At 49.1% G+C, this 27,049-nt stretch overlaps 1 protein-coding gene across 2 annotated transcripts in view; it reads right to left on the bottom strand.

Moving 5' to 3' along the window:
* Window positions 1-27,049, bottom strand: part of PSD2 (pleckstrin and Sec7 domain containing 2) — a 50,172-nt gene that overhangs the window by 13,270 nt on the left and 9,853 nt on the right. The window contains exons 2-8 of one of the 2 annotated variants that reach the window (XM_046000154.1): window positions 23,247-23,670; window positions 19,722-20,177; window positions 19,119-19,313; window positions 16,258-16,338; window positions 12,344-12,456; window positions 11,551-11,609; window positions 684-773 (exon numbers count right to left, since the gene is read on the bottom strand). In XM_046000154.1, the coding sequence (XP_045856110.1) occupies window positions 684-773; window positions 11,551-11,609; window positions 12,344-12,456; window positions 16,258-16,338; window positions 19,119-19,313; window positions 19,722-20,177; window positions 23,247-23,620 (1,368 nt within the window). In that variant the 5' untranslated portion in view covers window positions 23,621-23,670. Of the gene's footprint in view, window positions 1-683; window positions 775-11,548; window positions 11,610-12,343; window positions 12,457-16,257; window positions 16,339-19,118; window positions 19,314-19,721; window positions 20,178-23,246; window positions 23,671-27,049 lie in introns of both variants that reach the window. The other variant, XM_046000155.1, reaches the window with a different exon arrangement.

Consider the following 27,049-nt stretch of genomic DNA (forward strand, 5'->3'; position numbering starts at 1 on the left):
CTGTGGTGATGACAATGACATTTGTGGTGATGGTGGTGGTGGAGATAAAGGTAGTGGTGACGGCAGTGGCAGCTATGACAACTGTTGGTAGCTCTGAGGGTTACTGTGACAGCAATGAAGATAGTGGAGTGTTAAATCTCATAAAGTATACCCCTCTGTCTAACTCAGGAAACAGGTAACAGTCAAATGTTGAACTGGATGGTCACTAACTCTATCCCAAAGTCATGGTGGCCCTGACCCCAGTATTAAAAACGTAGACTTTTGGAAGGGCCTGGCTGGCTCAGTCAATAGGACATACGACCCTTGATCTTGGGATCATGAGTTTGAGTCCCATGTTCAGTGTAGAGATTACTTTTTTTTTTTTTTAAGATTTATGTATTTATTTGAGGAGGGAAGGGGCAGAAGGAAAGGGAGAGAGAAAATCTTGGGCAGTCTCCTTGCTGAGTGTGGAACCCAAAGCGGGACTCGATCTCACAGCCCTGAGATCATGACCTAAGCTGAAATCAAGAATCAGACACCTAACCAACTGAATGACCTATGTGCCCCCGATGTAGAGGGTTTTTGGGTTTTGGTTTGTTTTTTTTTTTAATCTAGACTGTCAGGATGTAGTAGAGCAGGGACCTCTCTCTTCCCCACCTGTTCCAAGTACATTTCAGGGGATAGGAACCCTTAACAGGTTTTACCTTCAGCAGGTCTTTGGCAAAATCTTGGCCATCATTCAGTTGGTCCAAGTTGGCAATGAATTGCTGGCAGGACATCTTTTTGCCAATGTTCTGTAACGGAGAAATGGTTCTGTCTGAGAACAGGGTTGGAGGCAGGTATGATCCCCACACCCTGCCCTGCCCAGCCAAAAGTGATGAAGGAGCATCAAGGGTAGTAATGAAAAATACTGCCTAGAATTCCCTTTGCGTCCAAGAATTCACAAAACTCTTTTTCACTTTCAAGATTCTATGTGATCCTCAATGAGAATTTGGGAGTTTTCCTCAAACCCAGATGGAATCAGGTTGAATTAAATAACATAACAGATGACATCTGCCAGGTGCCTAGAATGTTTCAGGTATTGTACTTGACATGCATTATTTTATTTCCTTTTCATAACAAGGAGAAAGTGAGGTGGGTGTTACTATTATCCCCATTTGACAGGAAAGGAAACTGAGATGTAGGAAGGTGAAGTGATGTGCCCATGATCACACAGCAAGGAAGTGGAAGGGCTGAGTGTGTCTGACACCAAAGCCCATGCTCTCACCCGCTACTCCATGGTTAACTCTCCCAAGGTCACACAGCACCAGGACTTGAACCCAGGCCTCTTGGCTGCTGAGCAGAAGCTCTGTGTATTCCGTCACAATTGTCTCACCCTCTCACCTGTACAGAGGGGCGGCAAGACCTCCAAGAGGTAGGTGAAGTGAGGGAGAGGTTGGTCTTAAGAGAATCAAAAATCAATTTCCACCAATACACATGGGTACCCCATGCTGAGCTGGGCTGGGACCAAGGGAACCCGAGCAGATGGCCTCACTCCAGAAGGCACAAAAAGACAAAGAGCTGTAAATGACTGTACCCCAAGTTCTGCATTTTTTAAACCACTGAATAGCAGAGGGGCTCCAGCCCTCCAAACCCAACACCTGATGTACATACTTTCAGATTCTTCTTGCAATATCCATGTCTGAGGACACACTGAGTGGCACTTCACCTTTGTGAAGACGAAGACCAGATACTTATTGGTGTAGGAGTTTGTGGATTTAGGTTGGCTGTAAGACACTATTTTCCAAGACCTAACTACAGATGGGAATAGGTATTGGCTCCACAAAAAGTCTTCATAATAAAATAAGTTTATTTATATGTTTCAGAGTCTTTAATATGATTGTGTGCATTGAGATTCTCCAAAGGAAGGATTCCATGTACAGTCTCTCAAATTCATTGACCTTGTCAGCATTTTAACAAGGAGAATCTATTAACATCATGTGGGACATTCACATACCACAGAAAATAATCCAGGAAACAAGGATATAAGTCTTTATAAGTAGCTGACAAGCAAGAATTTTCTACACCTTTCCAAAAGGTTAAGGAGACATCCTACCTGCACCATGATATAGTATATTTCGTATATTTATGTGGATATTTTACACATATATATGTATTTTCATATGCCGCCACTTACATGTGCATTCATAATAGAGGGATATGAGGCAATAATGTCTGGGTTCCACACACTGAACTTTCCCCAGCCATCTCAGGAATTCAAAATCAAAAAAAATAACCAGGCAAGATTTTCAATCCCAGAAATGACAGGCTATCTTGTTGCAAATGAATGTTGCTAACTGAAACAAGTGCTGGTCAAAATATCAAAACTTCTGGGTAAAGGCACTAAAGAAATGTAAGAGCAGTGGGAACTTCAAGGGTAAAGATCCTACAAGAAGGGAAGCATGGAGATGTGAGCCCCATAAGGAGAAGCTTTCCTACCTGAAGCATTTGCTGGTTCACAAGCAGTGGCCAAAAGGGTGAGCAATTGAACAGTCAGCAGGACTGAGGAGCAAATGGGAATTCAGAGCCCACCAAGGACAAGGGGCCCTGGGGAAACACCCCAGTCAGACTTTAATACAAATGTTGAAATTAAGAAAGGAAATACTAAAGGGATTTTTCTGGCAGAAGGAAAATTATCCCAGATGGAAGCATGAAGAAGCAGAAAGGAATGAAGAGTAACAAAAAGGATGGCTACATCCAAATGAATATTGATTATATAGAACAATGATATGATAAGAAAGTTCTGGGGAAGGGCATCTGAGTAGCTCAAATGGTTGAGTGACTCTGAATCTCGGCTCAGGTCTTGATCTCAGAGTTGTGAGTTCAAGGTCTTAAGATTGTGCTGGGCTCCATACTGAGCATGGATTCTACAGAAGAATAAGAATAGGAATAAGAAGAAAGGAAGAAAGGAAGTTAGTTAATTAGTTTTCTGGAAAAATAAAGTATAGAGAAAGATCTAATAATTTAAAAGATGACAACAGTAATATACAAGTTAAGAGAGCAACAGTAATATACAAGTTAAGAGGGAGAAATGGAGTTAAGTTGTTTTAAGGTGATTTCATTACCCAGGAACTGGAAAAAAATACATTAATAAGTTAGGATGCACTGAAAACAACAAAAAGAAATCTTAAAGAATGAACAACTAACAGGCTAAAGGGATAAAAGGGAATTCTAAAAAATGCTTAAATAATCCAAAAGTAGGCAAGAAAGGAGAAAAAAAGGAACAGAGAATGGTAAGTCAGAGAAAACAAGCTGTATCCCGTTAGGTTTAAATTTAATTATATTAGTAATTCATTAAATGGTCAAATTATGGGCGCCTGGGTGGCTCAGTGGGTTAAGCCTCTGCCTTGGGCTCGGGTCATGATCCCAGGGTTCTGGGATTGAGCCCTGCATCAGGCTCTCTGCTCAGCAGGGAGCCTGCTTCTCCGTCTCTCTCTGCCTGCCTCTCTGCCTACTTGTGCTCTCTCTCTGTCAAATAAATAAAATCTTTTTTAAAAAAATTTTTTAAATAAATAAATGGTCAAATTAATGGGACACCTTTGTGGCTCAGTCGTCACATGTTTGCCTTCACGTCATGATCCCAGGATCCTGGGATGGAGCCCTGTGTCAGGCGTCCTGCTCTGCAGGGAAGCCTGCTTCTCCCTCTCCCACTCCCTTGGCTTGTGCTCCTGCTCTCACTCTCTTTCTCTCTCAAATAAAGAAATAAAATCTTTTTTAAAAAATGGCCAAATTAAGAGGCAAAGATTATCAGATTTGATTTTTTTAAAAAGTGTATCATAAAAGACATACCTTTTAAATATAAGGAGACAGAAAACTTAAAAACAAAGGATGGAAAGAGATATACATGCAAACGCTAACAAAAGAACTCCAGTATAACCACACTAATATCTGAGAAAATAGACTTGAAGACAGGAAGCCTTACTAGAGATGAAAAGAGACATTTCATAGTGATAAGAAGGTCCGATGACATAAGCATCTGAAATGTGTATGCATCTGATAACATAGTCTCAAAAAATAAAAGACAAAAATTGTCAGAACTGGGGCACCTGGGTGGTTCAGTGGGTTAAAGCCTCTGCCTTCAGCTCAGGTCATAATCCCAGGGTCCTAGGATCGAGCCCCACATTGGGCTCTCTGCTCCACGGGGAGCCTGCTTTCTCCTCTCTCTCTGCCTGCTTGTGATCTCTGTCTGTCAAATAAATAAATAAATTTTTTTTAAAAAATTGTCAGAACCAAAAAAAGAAAGATACATTCACAATCTTGGTTGGAAATTTTAACACTGCTCTCTCAGTAACAGAAGAACAAAAATACGAAACAATTCATTAACAACAATTAGATAAAATGGACGAATTCTGGAAACACATAAACTATTAAAAATGCTCAAGTAGAAATAGAAAATCTGAATAGATCTATAAGAAGTAAAAAGATTGAAGGACACCTGGGTGGCAGAGTAGGTTAATCATCTGCCTTCCGCTCAGGTCATGATTTCAGAGTCCAGGGACAGTGCCCTGCATCAGGTTCCCTGCTCAGCAGGGAGTTTGCTTTTCCTTCTGCCTCTCACCCTGCCCTGCTCATGCTCTCTTTCTCTCTCTCATTCTCAAATAAATAAATAAGAACTTAAAAAAAAAAAAAAGGTAAAAAGATTGAACCAATAATCACAAAAACCTCACAAAAGAAAAGCCAAAAACCCGCTGACTTCAGCAGTAAACTTTACCAAACATTTAAAGAACAATTAACACCAATACTCTCTCAAACTCAACCAAAAAACTGATGAAGAAGGAAAACTTCCTAACTCCTTCTATAAGGCCAACATTACCTTGATAACAAAACCAGAAAAAGAAGATCACAAGAAAACTACATAACAATATCCCCCAGAAATATAAATACAAAAACCCTCAACAAGATACTAGTAAACAGAATCCAGCAGCAGTATTTTGAAAGGATTATATACCACGATCAAATGGAATGTATCCCAGTAATGCAAGTGTGATTCAACAAAGAGAAATCTAACAATGTAACACACTACATTAATAGAATGAAGGGTGGGGAGGAAAGCCACATGTTCATCTCAACTGATACAGAAAAAGACATTTCACAAAATTCAACACTCCTTTCATGATAAAAATAAAAATAAAACACTGAACAAACTAGGAATAGAAGAAAACTTCCTCAGTATGATAAAAGGCATTTATGAAAATTCACAGCTAACATCAAACTCAATGGATGAAAGACTGAAAGCTTTCCCCTTAGATTAGGAAAAAGCAAGAATGCCCACTTTCCCCAGTTCTCTACATTGTACTAGAAGTTCTGGTCAGAGCAATTAGGCAAGCAAAAGGAGTAAAAGGCATCCAAATTAGAAAGAGGTAAAACGATCTCTATTCATAGATGACATGACCTTGTCATTTAGGCAATCCTAAAGGACACAACCAAAAAATGAACACATTCAGCAAAGTTGCAGGATACAAAACCAGCACATAAAAATCACTGTTAAGTAAAGAATAATCACAAACTGAAATTAAGAAAACAATTTCATTTACAGTAACATCAGAAAGAATTAAACACTTAGAAATAAATTTAACCAAGGAGATAAAAAGACTTGTATACTGATAACTACAAAAGATTGCAAAAAGAAATTAAAGACCTAAATAAACAGAAAGACCTCTGGTATTCATGGATTGGAAGACTTAATCTAGCTACAATGGTAATACTCCCCAAATTGATCTATAGATTCAATACAATCCCTATCAAAATCCCAATGGCCTTTTTTGTAGAAATGTAAAACCTTATACTCAAATGCATATATAATTGTAAGGGTTCCCAATACCCAAAAGAATCTTGGAAAAGAACAAAGTTCTTTTACCAAAGTTCAAGATACCAACACTTACTAAAGACCTACATAATCAAGACAGTGTGACACTGGCATAAATATAGACATATAGATCAATGACACTGAATTAAGAGTCCCTAAATAAAGCCATACATCTTTGGACAATCAACTGGTTTTTACTGAAAAATCTGACATAAAACACCACATCCGTTTAAGTTATACAGTGTGTTACTTTGATATATATGTATATATTGTAATATTGTGGTCAATTAATACGACCAAGACCATCTAATGAAGAAAGAGTGGTCTCTTGAACAAATAGTGCTGGGACAATTGGATATCCACAGCAAAAGGATGAAACTGGACCCTTACCTTACTCCACATACAAAAATTAATTCAAAATGGATCAAAGATCAAAACATCACAGTCAACACCATAAAACTCTTAGAAGAAAACATAGGAGTAAATTTTCATAACCTTGGATTTGGCAATGGTTTCTTAAATGACACCAAAAGTACAAGCAAAAAGGAAAAAAAGAACAGAGAAATTGGATTTCATAAAAATTAAAAACCTCTGCATCAAAAGATATATCCAGAGAGTAAAAAGACAACCCAAAGAATGGGTAAAATTTCTGCTAACCATATATCTGATAAGAGTACCATATCCAGAATATGTAAACTCAACAACAAAAACACAAACAATGCAATTAATAATGAACAAATACTCTGGGGCACTTGGCTAGCTCAGTCGGTGGAACATTTTACTCTGGATCTCGGGGTTGTGAGTTCAATGATGGGTGTGGAGGTCACTTAAAAATAAAATCTTCAGGGGTGCCTGGGTGGCTCAGTCATTAAAGGTCTGACTTCAGCTTGGGTCATGGTCCCAGGGTCCTAGGATCAAGGCCCGCATCAGGCTCCCTGCTCAGTGGGAAGCCTGCTTCTCCCTCTCCCATTCCCCCTGCTTGTGTTCCTTCTCTTGCTGTGTCTCTCTCTGTCAAATAAATAAAATCATTAAAAATAAAATAAAATATTTAAAGGGCACCTGGGCGGTTCAGTTGGTTAAGTGTAGGACTTTTGATTTCAGCTAAGGTCATGATCTCAGGGTCATGAGATTAAGCCTACCATTAGGCTCTGTACTGAGTGTAGAGCCTGCTTAGGATTCTCTCTCTTCCCCTCTGTCTTCTCCAGCCTCTTCACCCAGCTGCACTCCCACATGCGTGTGTGCTCTAAAAAAACTCTTAAATAAAAATATTTTTAAATCAAATCTTTGAAAAATAAAAATGAGCAAAGGATTAAGGATTTTATTTATTTATTTTCGAGAGAAAGCACATGGGTGGGGGGTAGGGGAAGGGGCAGAGGGAGAGGGAGAGAATCTCAATCAACTCCCCACAGGGTTTGATCTCACAACCCTGGGATCACGACCTGAGCCAAAACCAAGAGTCAGAGGCTTAACCAACTGAGCCACCCAGGTGCCACTAAGGATTTAAATTGACATTTCTCCAAAGAAGATACACAAATGATCAATAAGCATATAAAAAGACACTCAACATCACTAACGATTTGAGAAAGGCAAATCAAAACCACAAGAAGATATTAAGATGGCTACTATCAAAACACAGAAAACAAGTGCTGGCAAGGATGTGGAGAAATTGAAAACTGGTACAGTGCTGGTGGGAACATAAAAAGGCTCAGTCACTTTGGAAAACAGTACGGCTGTTTTTCAGAAAGTGAAAAATGATATTATCATATGATCCATCAATACCACTCCTGGGCATATACCCAAAAGGAATTTAAAGCAGGGTCTCAAAGAAATACCCACACATCCATATGTCCATAGCAGTATTATTCACAGAAACCAAAAGGTAGGAGCAATCCAAGCATCCATAAGCAGACAAAAGGATAAACAAAATGTGATACATACAGACAATGGAGTTTTATTCAGTCTTAAAAAGGAAAGAAATTGGGGCGCCTGGGTGGCTCAGTGGGTTTAACCTCTGCCTTCGGCTCAGGTCATGATCTCAGGGTCCTGGGATCGAGCCCCACATGGGGCTCTCTGCTCAGCAGGGAGCCTTCTTCCCCCTCTCTCTCCACTTGCCTCTCTATCTACTTGTGATCTATCTCTATATATCAAATAAATAAAATCTTTAAAAAAAAAAAAGGAAAGAAATTCTGTCACAGGCTACAACATGGATGAACCACGAGGACATTATGCTAAGTGGCATATATCAGTCACAAAAATATAAATTCTCTGACTCCTCTTGTTTGAGGAATCTACAGTAGCCAAATTCACAGAAGCATCAAGTGGAACGGTAGTTGTCAAGCACAAGGTAGAGGGTGGCTGTTGTTTATTATGTAGAGAGTTTCAGTTTGGGGAGATAAAAAAGTTCTGGAGGTTAGTTGCATAGCAATGTGATATACTTAACACTATGGAACTTAACTACATAAGATGGTAACTTTTATGCTATGCGTATTTCACCACAAATTAAATTTTTTTTTACTATAACTGTTAAATAAATTTTTTTTAATCCAAAAAAAAAAAATGGGCAAGTTACTCAAGTAGACATTTCTCCAAAGAAGTTGTAAAGATGTCCAACAAAAACATGAAAAGATGCTCCAGCGTCACTAGTCATCAGGGGAATGCAGATGGAAACCACAATGAGACACCGCCTCATACCCACTAGGATGCTGATCCCTAAAAATGAAAAGGAATGGGGTTTTCTGTTTGTTTGTTTGTTTTAAAGATTTTATTTATTTGACAGAGAGAGACAGCGAGAGAGTGAACACAAGCAGGGGGAGTGAGAGAGGGAGAAGCAGGGAGCCCGATGCGGGGTTCGATCCCAGGACCCATGACCCTGACTTAAGGCAGACACCCAACGACTGAGCCACCAGATGCACCCAAGAAAGGCAGTGGAGAAACTAAAACCCTCACATACTGGCAGCAGGAACTTAAAATGGCTCAGGCGCTATGGAAAACATTTTCACAGTTCCTCAAAAAGTTAAGCACAGAATTCTCATGTGAGGGAGCTAGTCTATTCCTAGGAATTGAAAACAAGTGTTCAAACAACAACAACAATTGTACACAAATGTTCACAGCAGCATGATTCACAATACCCAGAAGGCGGAACAACCCAAATATCCATCGGCAGGTAAACAGATAAACTGTGGTATATCATGCAGTGGAAGGTTATCTGGTCCTAAAAAGAATGAAGTATTGACACATGCTAGAAAGTGGACGAACCTTGAAAACAAGTGCAAGTCAAAGAAACCAGGCACCAAAGGCCACATATTGTATGACTGAATTCACATGAAATACACAGAATAGGCAAATCCAAAGAAAAAGAAAGCAAATCTGGGTTGCCAGGGGCGGGAGGGAGGAGAGAATGGGGTGTGACTGCTAATGGGCACAGGGTTGCTTTTGGGGTGATGAAAAAATTCTGGAAGTACAGAGTGGTGATGATGGCACACCATGTGAATGTACTTAATTCCACTGAATTGCATACTTCAAAATGGCTAAAATGGTATGTTATGTGTACTTTACCACAATAAAAAAAAATAACTAAGGATGTACAAGACTTGCATGACACAATTAAAAGGCTTGACCTTATCTACACATACAGAACATGACAAGTACCAGCTGCAGAATGGACTTCCTTTACAAGCCCACATGAAACATCCACAAAAATTGTGCATCTGAAGAACATGCACCGAGCCCCTCTGCCAGCTGCTTTATTTCCTCTCTAACCGGAGCTGTTTCTGGGGCCCTCGCAGGCCCCACCTTCTCGAGATGCCCACATCCACCACAGAGCGCAAGGGGGACAACTTGAAGCAGGGGAAGCCGCTCCCGTGGAGAGCTCACGGAACTGCAGCCAGGCCCTGGGCTAAGTGCCATCTCCTAAAGCCACAGGAAGCATACACGGCAAATCAGAGATTTAGTGAGGTAAGTAACTTGCCCCAGGCCATACAGCTATCATGTGAGGAAGTACAGGGGACTCTGGCCCAGAACCCTTTCCCCTGATCCTTTTGCAATAGGGCCTCAAGAGAGAACACCGGGATCCTCAAGGTCTACTGCCTGCAGATACCACCACCCTATCCCACCCACGAAAGCGCGGGGAAGGGGCTGGTGTTTCTCTTCAGCCACCGGCACTGAGGTGGGCCAGTGGCAACGAAGGCCCACCCAGCTTAGGGGTATCCTCAGCCTAAGGGGTCACTGGACAGTGGCTACTGCCATTCGTAACCATGGAGCAGGCCTTTTAGAACTTGGCACGGCAGGGTCCTGAGGTTGCGCTGAGGCTCGGCCAAGGGTGCGGCATCTTTAGTGCTCTTCCTAAGGTGTGCTAGCAACACACTTGCTCTCCGTAAACAGAGTGAGCCATCTGGGGGAGCATTAGCTGGTTGATGGGCACTAGCTCTGGTGACATTAGCATGGAATATACTTGTCTTCTCTCCTGTTCCACACTCAGGCTGCCAGCCCATGACAGCTCTTTATGCCAAGGTCAACAAGGCTGTCACCCTTCCCAGGCCAGGCGCCCCAGTGTGTTCACCTGAGCCAGCCTGCTCAGGCTGCCATCAGGCTGCAGTCTTCATATTGGTGACCCTCCACAGATCTGCAGGCTAGGCCTTGGGGGCTCTCCGGCATTCAAATGTTAATATAAGTAATGAATACCATTGTCATTCTTATGTAATGACATTATTCATAATAAAATCCTCACTAGGTGCCAGACCCTGACAGCTGGTGTTGTGCATATTAATTCTCTCCATTCTTCCCAGGACACTAGTCAGAATATCATTATTCCCACCTCGCGGGGGCATAAGCTGATGCACAGAGAGACCCAGAGTCTTGCCCAGCGTCACAGAGCTTCCATGTGGAGGCAAGAGGAGGATCTGTAATTGGGTGTTCTTCCACTCTCTGCCCTGGGCTTTCTTGGTTAACTCCAGAATGATACTGGATGGCCTCTTGTCCCCAGGAGTTAATGACAGATCCCCAAATCAACAGAGGGACTCTGAGCTCTGCTAGGTGAGCAATGATGGGGTAGTGACTGGTAGGGTCAGATGAAGTGATGGGGAACACAGAGGAGAACATTGAGATGGGGGGTCTGGGCTCACAGGCATGCACATAGCCAGCTACACTTACCACCTGAAGGAGGGCAAGAGAGCCCAAAGAGGGGGGTCCCGGGAGCAGATGGAGGAAAGAAGAAGGAGTTACTGAGCCACAAGCAACACTGAGAAAGTCCAGGGCTGAGATAGCATAGCCTCATAGCCTGGGGCACTCACCTGTCAGTCACTGCCTGGTGGTGGGTGGGGGTGACAAGAATGCCCTTTGAGGGCAACCTACCATTTGAGGGGTGGGGGCTGCCTGGGGCCAGACAATGCAGCGGGGTCAAATTCAGACTTGCAGGACAAGGGTAGGATGAGCCTGAGATCTTTTAGCAATGCGTGGAATCAACACAGCTAGGGGGCACATCTTATCCTGCAAACCCTAATTCCCCTGTGCCTCAGCTCTTCTCATTGTCCTGCTCAGGGACAGGCAGATCTCAGAGAGATAGAGACAGGGCCACGTCTAGAAGCCAAGTTGCCCAACTCCCAGGTCTGCTTCAAGAACCATGGCCAGCAAGCAGCTGTTAGGAAGGGGGCTGGAGAAAGGAGGAGCCCCAGGACATGGTGGGGAGGGTCAGTGAGAAGACACACCCCTTTCCTGCCTCCCCGACTCACATGTCCGTGCAGGTCCGTGTTGAGCAGCATCAGAGCACAGGTGAGTGTATGGATCCCATCTAAATCAGAGATGGTCGCACCCTCAGTGTGAGGACCCAGTTCTTCACCAAACCCAGCCACCCAATTGTCTCCTGACAGAGTCAACCTGGTGGCCTTGGAGACAGGAAGAGGCCAGCTACCAGCCAAACACACCTCAGGGCCCAGGACCCATGGGATGCTCCCTGCCCCACCCCCACCACAGCACCAGAGTCACCTGCCTGCCCCAGGTCAGGGCCAACCCCTCCCCTCAGAGGGCCCCAGATCACCCTGGGCCTGTTCTAGGCCAGACTCCTGCCTCCTGTGACCGAACTCATCTTGACACTCAGACCCAGGAGCGGCGCTGGGTCCTGGACTATGTCCCTACCATGGCCTGTGTCTCCTCCAATAACTGGCCTCGTCCCCCAGGTCCTGGGGCTCAGGTCCATCCACAGGGAAAGTCCTGCCGCTTAGTGGACTAAGAGGGCCCCGCCCCAGGACTCCACCCCAGGACTCCCACCGTACCAACAATCAGCACTGCTATGGGGGACCAGGGAGAACAGAACACCACAGCCCGAATCTAGGACAGCGGACTCCCAGGCACGAAGAATGACCATAGGCAAGACATTCGGAAGGTGTCTTGTCCAGCAAGCAGATCTCATTCCAGGTGCCATAGTTCCTGTGTTCCGTGTTTAGCGAGCAGGACAGAAGCGGCTGTTGGCGGGGTTGGGGGGAAGCCGGGGCCCCGCGGAGCAGCAGGTAGGGCAGGCGGCCGTACCTTCCGAGGTTCTGTCCTCCGGGTTGCACTGGCGGTAACGGCGGGAGAAGTGCGTCAGGACCCGCTCACGCTCCTGCGTCTCCCCCATCAGCGGGAAGGCCTTCAGGAAGGTTCTGGAGGGCAATTTAAGGATGCTGGAGACCTCTAGAGTCTCTCAGTCAGTATGGATCCTCACCCGCGGAAGAACTCGCTGCCACCACCACCACGCACGCGCAAACACCGCACGCACGCGCACACGCACGCACGCGCCACATAAACCCGTCGGAGGGGGCCAGGGCTCCAGTGCACAGGCACCTTCCCCAGGACAGCTTCCGGAGTGTGGAGGCTAGGGGGCTTTAGAATTTCAGCCCTCAGTGCCTTCCAGGAACCAGACAGGGTACAGAGTGTGAGGAACAAAGGCCCTTCAGTGCTGCCGTGGGCCTGCTTCAGGATAAACACCCACTTCTCTCTCCCTCCTCTCTGGCGAGGCCTGCATGGGCCACACCTGCGCCCTACCACCCCCCCACGCCCCCCATCCCACCCCCAGCTCCTCCTCAGTCATTCCTGTTCCTCATCAGATGTGCCACCAGCTGAACACCAAGCCCCACCTTGGCCTCCTTCACCCTTCCCCCACACCAAGTCTGAACTGCCAGTGACTTGTTCTTCATCCTAGATCTCAAACCCTCCTCCTCCTCTGCCCTCATCATACACCCAGCACACTCACTGTGGCCTCCAGACTGGGGCACCCTTGTGCCTCTCTGATACGTTCCCCCTGCAGACACGGAGCATCATTTCTAAACACACATGCAATTGAGATTCATCCCTGCTTAAAACATGTCACTGTCTCCCCCGGGTGCTCAGGATAATAGCCAAGATCCTAGTGTTCTGACCTTCACAGAACATGTTCCCACCACCCTCCTGTCCCTCCAACCTCACCCCCATCCGCCTTCCACACCATATTCACACCCCGGCCAGGACAGGCACCTTTCCAGCTCCATGCCTCTGGGGAGGCTGAAGCTATCTGAAAGGACATTCCCTCCTCTACTGGGCACCTCTACCCACCTCCCCTGGCCCACTTCAAAAGCCACTGGCTTTCAGGGGCCCTGGGAGTTGATCCCAAAACCACAGGGGCTGGGAGATGGGGCCTAGGCACTCCTCTTCTTGGACCTAGGCACCCCTCTTCTTAGGAAGAAAAACTGCAAACTGAGCAAATTCGAGCCTTTATTTGTGCAGTGTTCCTGAGACTAGTTCATTCCTAATTTCGCTATGGTTCATTTCGTTTCTGGAAAGACCGCTTTGCTTTATGCTCTCTCATGCTGCTCCTGAGGCCCCCTGAGACCTGTGAGCACATCTTGGCCACACCCTCTGAGGACTCTCAAGGCATCCAACACTATAGGCCATGGTCTTCTTCAATCCCAGGCAGTCAACTGCCATACAAAACACGCTGTCTGTCATCTAGTCTCCCCTTCCTCCCACCTCCAGTCTCTCCTGTTCCCTGTTCTCTTCCTCCCTTCTGGCACCCAGCTCTGCCCTCTTCCTCTAACCACACTGCGCTAGGACTTTTTAAAACCCATCCCCCATCCCAGCCTTGACCTGTCCTATCTACAAGCCATCCATCCCTCCCACTCCCCAGGCCAAACACTCCTTCACCAGGGGTCCTCCCCAAGCCCCAGTCCAACACAGACACCACCAAACTCTCAGGTGGCCCAGGCTCATCCTCACCATTGCCTACCCTCTCCCCTGCACTTTGGCCTCACCCATCCCTCTACTCAATCTTCTGGAGGACCCTCACACCAATCTTTCCTTTAGCCCCACTGCCCACCTCAGACTTATCCTCTCCCACCAGACCCTCTTCAGAAGCCTGCATGCCTCCAGACCAAAGGCTGCCAGCACTACCACCAAAATAATGCTTTATATCCAGCAACTTCTGTGGCTCCCCAGTGCCTTTGCAGTTGAACCTCAATCTACTGGGCTGGCATACAAGGCTCTCTAGCACAACACCCAGGCCTCTGATCGTGACCTGACCCACCAAACATCTTCTCCCGCCACTCTTCCTCATCCCAGTAACCTTCAGACTCAGCTCAGGACAGAGCAACTTGAGCAGCACAATACCTCCCCTGAGAACCTGAGATAAACCAGACAGAATACATCTGTCTTAAGCTCTCAGGAAGCCACAGGGCCAAACTTCCAGAGAGGAAAGAGTGGAGGTGAGGAGTTCATCTACAGATAATTTTTCCTTGGGGGCATTGCTGATTATGTGCAAAGGCAAGAGGCAGAAGACCTTGTTTCAGGGAGCTGAAGACACAAACCTGGAGACCTAAAGGATTGTGAATATACGGCCAGTATTCCCTTTGAGAAGTCTGCCAAATTCTGAAGATGTGAGGGGCAGGATGCTAAGAAGCTAAGCATAAAGCCTCTAAGAAGTAGAAGGACTGAGTTTGTTTTGTTTTGTTTTGACACTCTACCCATACTGAGGAGACACAATTAGGATTCAGGACCCACCAAAGGGAGAGGCCCCAGTGAACACACTAGGCTTCTAGTGGAAAGCCATGGGGGCCTCCACCCTGTGATGGGAGATCCCTGAGTTTACCAAACTTTGGTGCAGCCTTTCCTCAGCTCAGCCATGGTCAGATTAAGAGTACACCCCTGCCCCCCCCAACTGCCTAGCAAAGGACAAGGTAAACTTTTGCTGGAGGAAAATACAATTATCTAGAACCTCTCTAAAAAGAAACAGATGAGATGATTCCAATGATACAGATATTGGGATGAGCAGGCTTTGAAATAAGGACTTTGAAATAACTAGGATTAGTATGTTCAAAAAGAGAGGGAAAGATGGAGTAAATGAATGAAAAGATGAGAAATCCCCCCCCCAAGAATTAGAATCTATTTTTTATAATTTAACAAAATGAAAATTTTAGGGGCTCCTAGGTGGCTCAGTCATTAAGCATCTGCCTTCAGCTCATGATCTCAGGGTCCTGGGATCAGAGTCCCACATCGGGCTCCCTGCTCAGCTGGAAGCCTGCTTCTGCCTCTCCCACTCCCCCTGCTTGTGTTCCCTCTCTCACTGTGTCTCTCTCTGTCAGATAAATAAATAAAATCTTAAAAAAAAAAAAAGAAAGGAAGAATATGCTAGAACTGAAAAATATACTAATAAAAAGTAAAAATTCAATAAATGGATTTAACAGCATATTAGACACAGAAAAAAGGGTAAGTGAACTAAAAGCAGGTCAACAGAAAATATCCCAAGTGAAGCAGAGAAAAAGGAATGGAAAATACATTTTTTTAAGTGTGGGAGACATGTGGGACACAGTGAGGTCTACCATCCGGGGACCACCCCCCACTTAGCACAGAGATTGCGAATCCCCCTACGCCCCAAGGGCTGTGGCCTGCTGTCTCCCTGTGGGCCCTGCCTGTTGACTGGCTAGACACTGGGCTGCCCTACCCTCCACCCCCTGGAGCCTGCACCTGACCCTTCTGAAGGCTACTGTCTGCATCCAAACACCAGAGGACCTGAGATCAAACCCCATTTTTGCCATCTCCTCCCTCATGGACAGAGGAGGAATCACCCTTACCTAATGATTGGTTCCTCACTTGTAAACAGCAGTCCTAACACCTACGCTGCGGGGTGTGGTCAGGATGAAGTCCGAAGGGTGTGGAAAGACCCATCCCATCTGGCAAACAGGAAGTGCTCAAATACTGGCAAGTCCTTTGCCCTTCAGCTCCAGAAACCTCAAGATGGCATTCCCACCTCCTGCGCTCAGCCCTCCACCACTACCAGGGACTGTTGTGCTCATGGCGCCTTCTCCACAGCCTTCCTGGGAGGGTCCAGAGACTCACCCAAGGTTGCACAGCAAGTTTATGACAGAGCTTGCATGAGAATCCAGATGTGTGGCCTGTATCCCACGTGGATACCCCCCCATCCCAGCCCCACTGACCTGAGTGCTCGGTCCAGGGTCAGGCCTGAGAAGTCGAAGAAGCTGAGATACTCCCCAGCCACCAGCCTGCTGAACTCATTGCTGTCAGGAGAGCACGGGGTATCCGTTAGAAGCAGGGCACAGCCACCAACAGGAGGCACATGGGCAGTGAGCCTTGGGGGACCCAGAGCCACCCACCCAACCTGCCCTTCCCTAGGCTGCCTCCCCCTGCCAACCAGCTGGGCTATGACAGTCCATCCTTGGGTTGGAGGGGGTCAGGAAGGCTTCCTAAAGGAGATGAGGTCTCTGTGAAGACAGCAGACCTCTAAGAAAGTAAGAGCCAGTGAGGTGAAGGGAGTAGGGGGACGGATGACGCCAAGTGTCCCCAGTAAAGGAAACTGCACATGTCCAAGTAGCTATCAGCAGGGCCCTGTGGCCAAAGCCAGAGAGCAGGAGCAGTGGCAGCAAGAGATGAGGTAGGGTGTGGGGCACAACAACCAAGGGAAGGGTGGGTAGTATTCAGGAAGGGGGTGAAGAAGGGAGGGGTTGAGTGAGTGGGTCAGATCTGTGTGTGGAACACTGTCTGCTGAGTGGAAAACACTAGGGGCTACAGGGGCTGCTTCCTAGAGAGACAGCGAGTTTGGGGAGGAGCAAGATTTCCGAAGCAGAATCCACAGGCGATGGAACGGTGCAGCACATGACCCCAGGAGGTGGGCCGTGGGGAGGTGTCCAGAGCTGGACATCAGGTGGGGCTGGATGTCCCCATGTGAGAGATGGCAGCTGGTTAATGGTTGGAGAAAGGGGATGACCCCAAGCGAGAGAAGGGTGCAGACCTAGGACGGAGATCAGAGGAAGCCCCTCTTAAGGGTGGAGGCCAACTGAGGAGAGAGAGGGCGCCCCTGAAGGAAACAGAGAAACACAGCCAGAGAGAGCCAGGGGTGCAGTGTCCTGGAGGCCGAGGGAGAGTTTCAAGAATATTGGAGAGATGAATTCTTGTCAGAAAAGAGAACAAATTTCCACCTGAACCTATCCAAGCCCCAAGCTCTCCCCCATTTACAGGAGACTTGGGACTGGGGAAATAGAGAAAGCGTGACATTAACTCCATGGGGACACCAAGTTCAAATCATGGAAAATTCTTCCTGACAAACGGCTACAGATACCTGGGCTTAGAAAAAGGAGGCAGCCTGGCAGCCTATTAAGAGACTTAAGAGGAAAAAAAGAGAGACTCAAGAGACACGGTGGCCAAAGGTAAAGCGTGGACCTTGTTTGCATCCTCATATGAAGAAGCATTTCTGAGACAGAATATTAAACTAAGGCTAAATGTTAGAGATTCTATGGAATGTTGGTTAGTTTTGTTAAAAATTATAATGGAATGATGATTATATTTAAAAATCCTCATCAGTTAGAGACACATACGGAAGTATTTATGGATCAAATGACAGAGCGTCTAAAACATGCCTTAAAATATCCCAGCAAAAAATGGGTCGGGGGTGGGGAAGGGGGATGTTGTTAACTTTGAAGCTGAGTAATGGGTATGTGGAGATTTCATATATTTTCTCTGTTTTTGTGTATGGTTGAAATTTGCAAAACAGAAATTGTACTGAAGGAAAAAGAAAGGAGTGGGGTATGTCTGCAATGTTGCAGAGGGATAAACTGAGGCCAGGTAGCAGCCCCTGAACTCAAAGACAAAGGCTGCTAACTTGGCCCTGACCTGGAAGGTCGGCTGAAAGCAGATGGTGGGAGGGGAAGCCTGCCCCAGGGGTTGAATGTGGAGAGGGGGCGTGCACTGAGGCCACCCAGGGCAGAAAACTTGAGACTTCTGACTGCCAAGAAGCTGGGGAGGAAGTGTGGTTGTAGAAGAATTTTTGTTTTCAGATGGGAGGGACTTAAGCGGGTTAGGTGCTGATGGAGACTCTTATAGAGGAGGGGCTGAAGGACCGGGAGGCTGCAGATCAAACATAACCTAGGCTCCAGGAGAATGTCATTAAGTTGAAGGTGGGGGTCACAGTCCAGCAGGAGAGGTGAGGCTTCAAAGTCATGATGTAATGTCTGGGCTGGGGCTGGGAGGCAGGAGCAATGGGGAGGCTAAGAAGGGTAAAGGAGGAAGCAGGGAGAGAAAGGGGGAGCAGGGGGGCACTGGGGGTTGGGGAGGAGGGAGTAGGGATTGGGGAAATGATCCCAAGCAGAGCTCCCCTCAGCTTTTTCAGTCAGTTTTGACTTGGGGCCTAGGGGCTGGACTGCCCCTTTGACTTGAGAGCTGTGACTGCCTCCCCATCTCAGAGCCTAAATGTGGGGACGAGAGGCCCCCTGGAGGAAGGGCAAAGGCAGGTGGCCACGCTGATAGTCAGAAACACTATGTTTCTGGGTGTGTGTCTGCTGATTCCCTCAGTCCCTGCCTGTCTCCCCATCCCCACACCGCCCCCAGCACTCCTACGTGGCTAGTTCCCTTTCCCCAGTCCCAGGGCCAGGGTTGTGCTTTGGAGGCTTCAGGCCCCTTAGCCAGTCCCAACAGACTGAGAGTGGGGCTTAATGAGAGCCAGGAACCTCTTCCCAGTTCCTGGGTCCCCAGCAGTCCCCGCCCAGGCCCAGGTTCTCCTCTCCCCAGCCCCGCCCCCCTGCTCTGTCCTCACTACCATCACCACAGTCCCATAACCACTCCCCAGCCCCAAGGGACCGCCCCACCACCACCTCCCAGGCAGCCCAGAAAGGAAACAGATTTAGGGCAAGGCCAGGAATGAGGACAGTAGCAGGAGAAGGAGCTCTTGGGGACTATTGGGAACCCCCCCAAGCACCAGACACCCTTGACAGTAGTCACCCACACATACTTCAGGATGAGGAAGACACTGGGTTTGCCCGGGGTGGGGGGTATGCAAACAACTCACTTCTTGCCTAGCTGCCGGGCAACGTCACAGCGCTGAAAGCCCTCGAGGTGGTAGAGGCGGCGAGCCAGCCGGCGAGCAGCCTCACTGACGCCCTGGCACCCGTTGGCCAGTGGGTCTGTACTGCCCGGCTCCAGCCCCTCCGAGCTGCTCAGTTCTGAGTCTGAGTCTGAAAATCCATCCTTTAGGCTGGGGTCACTGCACAAGGAAGGTGGGGACAGAAAGAAGGGGACCAGGGTCAGAGCCCCAGGAAGAGTCTGGGAGGTCTCCCCAGGCCTCTGAAAACCACCCAGGTACCAAAGCAGGGGCAGAACTCCACTGTATCAGGAGGGAATCTAGTCAGACTTTTAGAAGAGCCTCGCAGTGAAATCACTAGAAGCTACATGATCCACACAGCACGGCTCTCTGGCCCCACCAGGGATAGAAGGGCATAAGAGGGCAGCAGGGAACCTGAGGACCAGGGTGGGAGGTCTGGGATGCCACGACCGTAGAGAGGACTTGTTCACTCTGGACACTGGCTCACCCTCACCTGCGGTGCCTGCTCTGGGTCTCAGTTTCCCCATCGGCCTAACGGTCTCCCGGTTCCCAGCCTAGGCTCTGCCTCACCTGGCTGAGTTCAGCAACTTGTCTGTGTCCTCCTCCTCCTCCTCCTCCTCCTCATCCCCACCTGGACCCCGGGGTCCGTCTTCGTGGAAGCCATTGGGCACGGCTGTGCGAGACAGGCGGCTCAGGACGTTCTCTGATCGGCTGCTGGAGATGGAGCATCGCAGGGGGCTGCCCAGCTCCCCATCACCACCAGCTGCTCCCACGTCCCCCTCAGGCCCCATGTCCCTGGTGCCCAAGCCGGCCCCCGGCTCGGGGCTATCACGGGCCCGCTGCTGGATGAGGGGTGTTAGGGGGGCCTCGAAGCTAACGCAGCTGTCACTCTCATCCGTGAGGCTCAACACGTCCAGGGAGTCGAGGCTGCTGTACTGGGTTCCCCGAAGCAGATCTGACTCCACAATCTTCTCAAACGTGGCACTGAAGCCATCCCGTACATCCGGTTCTCCCGGGCCACCCGGCCTGTGGGATGCAAGGACCAGTCACCATGCTGCCAGGGGGCCTCCCTTTCCACGGGCTAGGATGGCACCCATCCATGTCTGGGAGCTCCACAGGGGCAGGCGCAGGCAGGTGCGGGCAGGCGGGTCCTGTTTATTCTTTCAGCCCAGACTTCCTGGGCACGAGACGCCAGATGCTGGGCTGCGTACTAAGGTACAGCAATGAAAAAGGATGGGCGTGGTCCTCCCCAGTGCCCACCCTGTGCCTGGCCCAGAGTAGGCATCATTTATTTGTCTAAATGAATGAATGGGAGGCCTCTTCCTCCACTGTGGCCCAGGGGCTGCTGCCTCCAGGCTTCCCAGAGCTGCGTGGGTATCCCCCATCACAACTAGGGTCATGCTGGGTCAAAACTTTGCGGTCCCCACAGCCTGAGAGGCTCTCTGCTTAGCCGACCACACTGTAACTCTCAGGCTTGGCCTTAATGTCACTTCCGCACATCACCCACCTCACCGGCCCCTCTCCTCATCCTCCATCCTCAGGGTATCTCCTCCCTGGCTGCGAGCCCCTGTCAGCATTTCCCATCTGTTCCCCAGTCCCACCCCTCACAAGGCCAGGGAACAGCCAGCACACAGTCCGTGCTCAGTAAACACTGCTGAACGGCGTTTGGGGTGAACCTACAGGTGTTTGTCAGCCCGCTGGCCTCCCAGTGCACCGAAGCCACCGCAGGGCCTTGTCCTGTCCCTGCAAGAGGCCTTTGGGCTGGCAATTCCTCTGCCACAGGGCTCTTCCCTCACGTTGAAGCCCTCCTTCCTCATCCCTTTCTCCATGAGGTCCGCCCTGAGTACCCTCTTTATAATTGGGACCCACCTCCAAACACCTCAGCCCTTTTTTCCTACTTGATTTTTTTCCAAAGCACTTATCCCCCTTCCTACGTACTATATAATTATTACTTTCATGATTTATTATCTATCACCCCCAGACCTTAAGCTCCATCATAGTAGGAATTTTTGTATGTTCTGTTCCTGAAGTATCCCCAGCACCTAGAATAGAGCAGCACACGGAGGTAAACTGAGGCATCTCGGGAAGATTCTTACCCACAGGGGAGATACATAGGGAAGTCAGGTAAGGAAGAGGAAACACTGAAAAACAGCAAGATCAAGAAAGATGGAACAAAAGAGACACAAGAAGAAAAAGAGAGAGAGAGGAAGAAAAATAAGAGAGACAAGAAATAGACTGAGAAAAAGAGAAACAGAGAGGAAGAGGCAGAGAGAGAGACAGAACATAGAGACAGCGAGGAGAAGAGACCCAAAGGAAGAAGCAGGCTGAGTCCAGCCCATTTCAGATACATCAAGGTCTGCCTTTGCAAAGTGGCACACCCCTCATTCCCCCTGAGGATCGGCCACACACTGCTTCTCCTCCCAGCCCCTGCAGCCTCAGAGAGTCCTAGCTCTATTTGGAGGACTGAGAAGTACCCCCTCCCCTCAGACACCTCCTTGGACCCCAGGTCTGAGATGTGGTCCTACTGTGTTCCCCGCAAAAGCATACTGACCTGAGAGAGGAACTGGAGTCCCAGCCTGCTGCCCCCTGTCCAGTTCCGGCAGACTGAGACCTCAGCCTCATTAGGCGTTCTCTTGCCGGAGAAGCAAGTGGAAAGGGGGACAGGAACCTAAGAAGTAGCAGTACACCTGGCAGTAAGCTGGGGTGGAGTTGTCTCTGGTGACCTCCAGGAGGAACGGAAGGAACATAAGGGTAACTGCCTGGTTACCAGAGCAGATGCCAGACACCTGCCCAGCAAAGGGACCTCTGCTACGCCTGTGCTGGGTTCCAGAGATATCTGAATAATACAGATCTCTGCCCTTGGCGGAGTTCTCATCTCACTGTCAGAGCCTGAATGGTCTCCCCCATCCCACTATCTCCCACCCTCTCATGCACCAGAGCAGACCTGAGAGGTGGTCCTGACAGAGGCTTGAAGACCATTAGCCTAATCTCCAAACTTCCATCTGCCCCTACCTTCAGCCATCCCCAACAAATACACCACGTAAACACAAACAGTATGCTCCAAGAAGCCCCAGACCCTTGCATGCACCCCACTGCGAGCCAGGTGGCTGTCCTAGGACCTTTCTGGATGGAAACACTCCCGGCCACAGGTTACCTGGTACACGCAGGCACCCAGCCTCACGTACTTCCATTCCTACCCACAGAGCTAGCCACACTCAGCCCTAGACCTGGACATACCAACCCAAGTGTGCACCCACAGATGCACAGGCCACGCACACACAACCTCCCCCCCCAAACACACACACAAAACCACACAGACCCATGCATATCCATGTGTTCACACATTCTTATACCCACAACAATGCACAGGCCAAACAGACACGTGCATGCCACCTACGCATACTTGCTTGTCCAGGCCAGGGCCCAGAACTGTGCACACTAAGACTTCTGTACCACACTAAGACTTTGCTTTTCTCAGCCCACCCTGAGGTCTTCTAGACATTCCCTGTCCCATCCCCACCCCTCCCACCCACCCCCATCCTAATAGCACCTCCAAGACATGAAGGTTTCTCCACCTCCTACTGAGGATAATAGAAATGGGACTGTAACTGCAGTAAGTAGGACTGAAGTGAGATTCCTAGTAGAACCTCCAGAGGGCACTCAAGTGAGGGGCAGATGGCAGGGATTAACCCACAAAGTCTACTTTTTTGAGGTCACTTACAGAATTGGGAGATCTTCATCTCCAGGAAACAGAGGGATGGACCAGATGACCTTCCACATCAAAGCATTTTGGAACTTAACTCTACTGCCCAGCCTGGGATGGAGGGTGGTGTGTGGTCCTCCAACCCCACATGGATACAGCCCATGATGGTTTGGGAGGCTTTGGGGGTGGAAGGCACAACAGGCCTGCTGGCTTTTGAAATCTAATGGGCTCTAACCTTCCGAAACACTCAGAAGCTGGGCAAAACAGGGACATGAAATTCCCATCGTATGGAGGAGAAAAACAAGCACCTGAGAGGCTAAGTGGTTAGACCCAGGCCACACAGCACTGGAACAACCAAATGTAGTGAGCCCCCAACCCAAGACCCCACTTACCCCAGCTGACTGTCCTCAGTGTCCAGACAGAGACTCTTGGAAACATTGTCCCCCTCTGCCAGCCCACCAGCACTCCAGGGCCTGGACTCTGTAGAATCTTCCAGAATATTTGAGTCTGGCCCCAGAACTAGGCCATTGGTGAAGGAAAGACCAAGGCTGAGACCAGGGAGAGCCATGTCCGGGCCCTGTATGGGCTCTTCAGTGTCCACCAGAGCGCCCCTCATCTCATGTGCTGGGCTGTTGTAGCTACTGTTCTGGTCCTGACTGTATGCCATTCCATTCTGGACCCCGACTTCTTCCTCAGGCTCCAAGCTGGGGTTCCAGGCAGCACCACTTTCCCCAGGTAGTACAGACAGAAGCTTATCCTCATCCATGGCCACCACTCTTCCTCCCCGTGCTGACTGCTCCTGGAACTCCCCTAGACCTGGAGGGGAATAAAGAGATGAAGAGGTGAGTCAGACAGGACAGGTGCCGAGGGGTCTAAAACCCAGCAGGACCAGCACTGGGCAGCCTGCCTGGGGACAGGAGGATGGCGAGACGATCTTCTCAGGACCTCCTGGCTGGAATATGGGCTCAGGCTGTGGCACCCTAGGGCAACAGTCCCGCTCAGGCCAGCTCATCTCTCCCCGACCTGCATTCATCCTGTGTGCCCAGTTCTGCCTTCTCTGTTACCTCTTACAAGTCTCTGTTGTGTCCTCCAGAATCCACCAAAGCCCTGTGAGAAAAATCCAGGTTGGGAGGGACTAGGAAAGGGTCCAGGACTTCTCCAAACCCCCTCCCTTTCCTGCCTGTGTATGAGGTAAGCAAAACTCCAGGCTGACAGCAGCCGGTCCCCTTGTTTCTTCCCAAGTTCTCATCCTGACTCCAGGAGCCAGAGAAGAGTGAATCTGTGGGTGAATGGAGGGAACTGAGCTGGGGCTGCCTTCAGAGGGAGATTTAAGAAAGGAGGCAAGGAAGTCAACAGAAGTGCAGCTTCATTAGAACCTGACGCCAACCCAGAGAAACCAACCTGAGGTCCCAGGGCAGCTATCCCAGGCCCAGCATGGGGCGCTGTCCAGGGTGCTGGGCGGGTGAACCGCCACCCAGGACCCTCCCCTACACAATCTGCCTGTCTTCTCTGCCCAGCGCCCAGAGCCCTGGCTGTGCAAGGAGAAAGGAGGAGCGGGACCTGGGGATCCCCTCCACACCGGGGCCCCTAGAGCTCGCCCAGCCTTGAGGAGGGATGCCATGGAACATTCTGGGGAGAGTACAGGAAGGGGAGCTCGGCCCTGCTCTGCCCAACTCACTGAGTGACCCCATGTGGGTCCAGGTTGGGCCTCCTTACCGCCCCAGCCAGGCCTGCCCCCCATTCCCCTCTGCCCTGCTTTGGGTCTATACCTCCTCTTAAAATGAGGAGATGCATTTCAGCTGTTATCTCCATCCCTACCCTCCATCCCCTTTTAAAGCTGATCAAAACCAGCCCACAATTCCCAGAGACTTGCTGCCCAAGCTAATCTCAGACAAGAGGACAGATGCAATGGGCAAGTTCTAGCTCCCCCTCAACCCTGTCTCTGCCCCTGGCCCCACCTAGCCCCTAGGCTATTTCTGTATCACCCCATCCCACCCCATGACCTTTGTTACAGGGGATACAGACCATTCCCTCCAAACAACTTCCTTCCTTCCTTCTTCAGGCCTCAGTTTCCCCCAATACCCCCAGGCTCTTCTGGAGAAAGGGTCCTGAGGTTTCAGGGGAGTCTGGGAGAGAGAGACTGGTCAGCCTTCTGGGCTGCAGCAGAGCAAGTTGCAAGTACTGCAGTAAGAATTTAAGTGGACCCATTCTTCTTCTACTTGCCTGGTCTGAAGTGTCGCCCAAGGGACTTGTTAAAATAGATAATAAGGCCTTCCCCCAAAAAAACTCCTAAACCAGAACCTACAGGGATCAATATGGCAATCTTTTATTCCTTTTAAAAAAAAAGCATGAGTTAGACTCCAAGAGGAACTTCCCACGTAGAGAAGATGAGCCTGGAGAGGAAGGTCAGTCTTCTTCTCTGGGGGTTTCCAGGCCCTGGAGGGGGTATCTGCCACCACAGGACCACTTAAGATTCATTGAACCCTCAATTTTCACACATGGAGAAAAGAGAACAGGGTAGAAAGGGATCTGGGGCCTCCACCCACCACTCTGAGCATTTCTCCTAGAGTTCTGAAGATGACAGGAGTGTAAGATTTTACTTAAAAACAAATAAATAAACAAACAAAAGAGTAACAAAAAACATCTACAGATTAAAAAAAAAAAATGAAGATCCGGGCGGTAGACTATCTGGGCCCTGATCCTAGGACGCCAGGGACCCCAAGGGGCTCGGCACTAAGTAAGGGTTCCGTCTGGTCTGCCCTAAATCCCTGCTACTGCAGCTGCTATTTCAGTCTGCTCCCTCTGGTTGTGTGCTGGGAGCGGGGAGAACAGGAGGTCATCTCCTCAGCTGAGACTTCTGGGTGAGGGGAGCATTTCTAAAGGAAAGAGGAGGGAGAGTGGGGACTTCTGGCTTGCTGCCTGAGTTCTAGTCCTCTGGCCTGCTTTCTGGTCCAGGGGCCTGGATGCCCATTGGATGTGGGGCACAAGGCTCCAACCCAATTCTACCAGGGCGCCTCAAGCTCCCACACCCACACATGGAGGCTGAGCCCAGCAGGACCAAGTACCTCCCCTTTGGTCAGGGCTCTGTCTGAGGTCCCAGTGAAGGCTGGGATTTGAAAGCATAAACAGTTTCCCTTTATGCTCATGCTACACCAACCCCAAAGCCAAGGTTATAAACAAACCAAGGACATCTTGGGAGGCCCCTACTTCACCCCCCAACCTTCAGCATCTGCCTCAGGCTGGCTCCAACCCTACCTGCCCTGCCTTGTCCTCCTGCAGCTGGGAGTGGGATAGAGGTTCTGCCAACACCGGGCACTGGGCCGTGTCCTCAGTTTCAGGGGGTGGGCAGACAAGGGGCAGCATTGAGCTCCTCTGGGCGGGGGGCCCAGAGTCCCTGCCTGGGCTGAGGGCCAGCTGAGCCCAGAAATAGCTGAGCCAGGACACCCCCTCTCTTTCTGAGCCCAAGAGAGGGGTGCATAAAGGGGGGCTTCAGGTCAGAGGTGTGAAACAATACCCCAAGCCTTTGCTCTGAAACATCATGTGTCCTGATATGCCTCACTGTCCCCTCTGGCCTTTATGAACCCATCTTCAGAATGTGAGCATCACCTCTGCTCTCCTCCATCCCCAGGGCTGGTGGGAGAGTTTGAGATCATGAATGCAAAGAAAGCAGAAATCCAAGGAAGAACAAACTCCTACAGGGATCAAGGGGAAAGGTAGCTATGGTCCACTCTTCCCACCACTACATTTGACAAATGGAGAGACTGAGGCACAGAACCAGGAAAGGCTGAGCCCAAGATTACACAGTTGAGGAGCTGGCGCTACAACTCAGGGATAGCTTCCATCTGTACCTGGATCGGCTGGAGGTGCAGGAGGAGCCCCCAGTTTCCCAGGCCCTCTGTCAGATCCTCCCACAAGATCAAGGGCTCAAATATTCAAGCAGGAGACTCTACCCAAAGCAGTGACCCTGCCCCCTCCAACCCTGCTGGCAAGACCAAGGGAGGAAATACATCTGGGCCACAAAGCACTGATCCCAAGCAGAAGCCTACAAATGACAGGCTGGCAGTGGCTAGATCCCCTGCATTCTCTCTCAGCATAAACCAGGCCCTGCTCCAAGCAGGGGCTCCTACTACTCATTGCCCTTGAGATGACCTTGGGATCAGTGGCATCTTTTTCAGCTCCAACTAAGGTGGACCCA

Source organism: Meles meles, chromosome 3 (assembly GCF_922984935.1).
Source record: "Meles meles chromosome 3, mMelMel3.1 paternal haplotype, whole genome shotgun sequence".
Classification (NCBI taxonomy): domain Eukaryota; kingdom Metazoa; phylum Chordata; class Mammalia; order Carnivora; family Mustelidae; genus Meles; species Meles meles.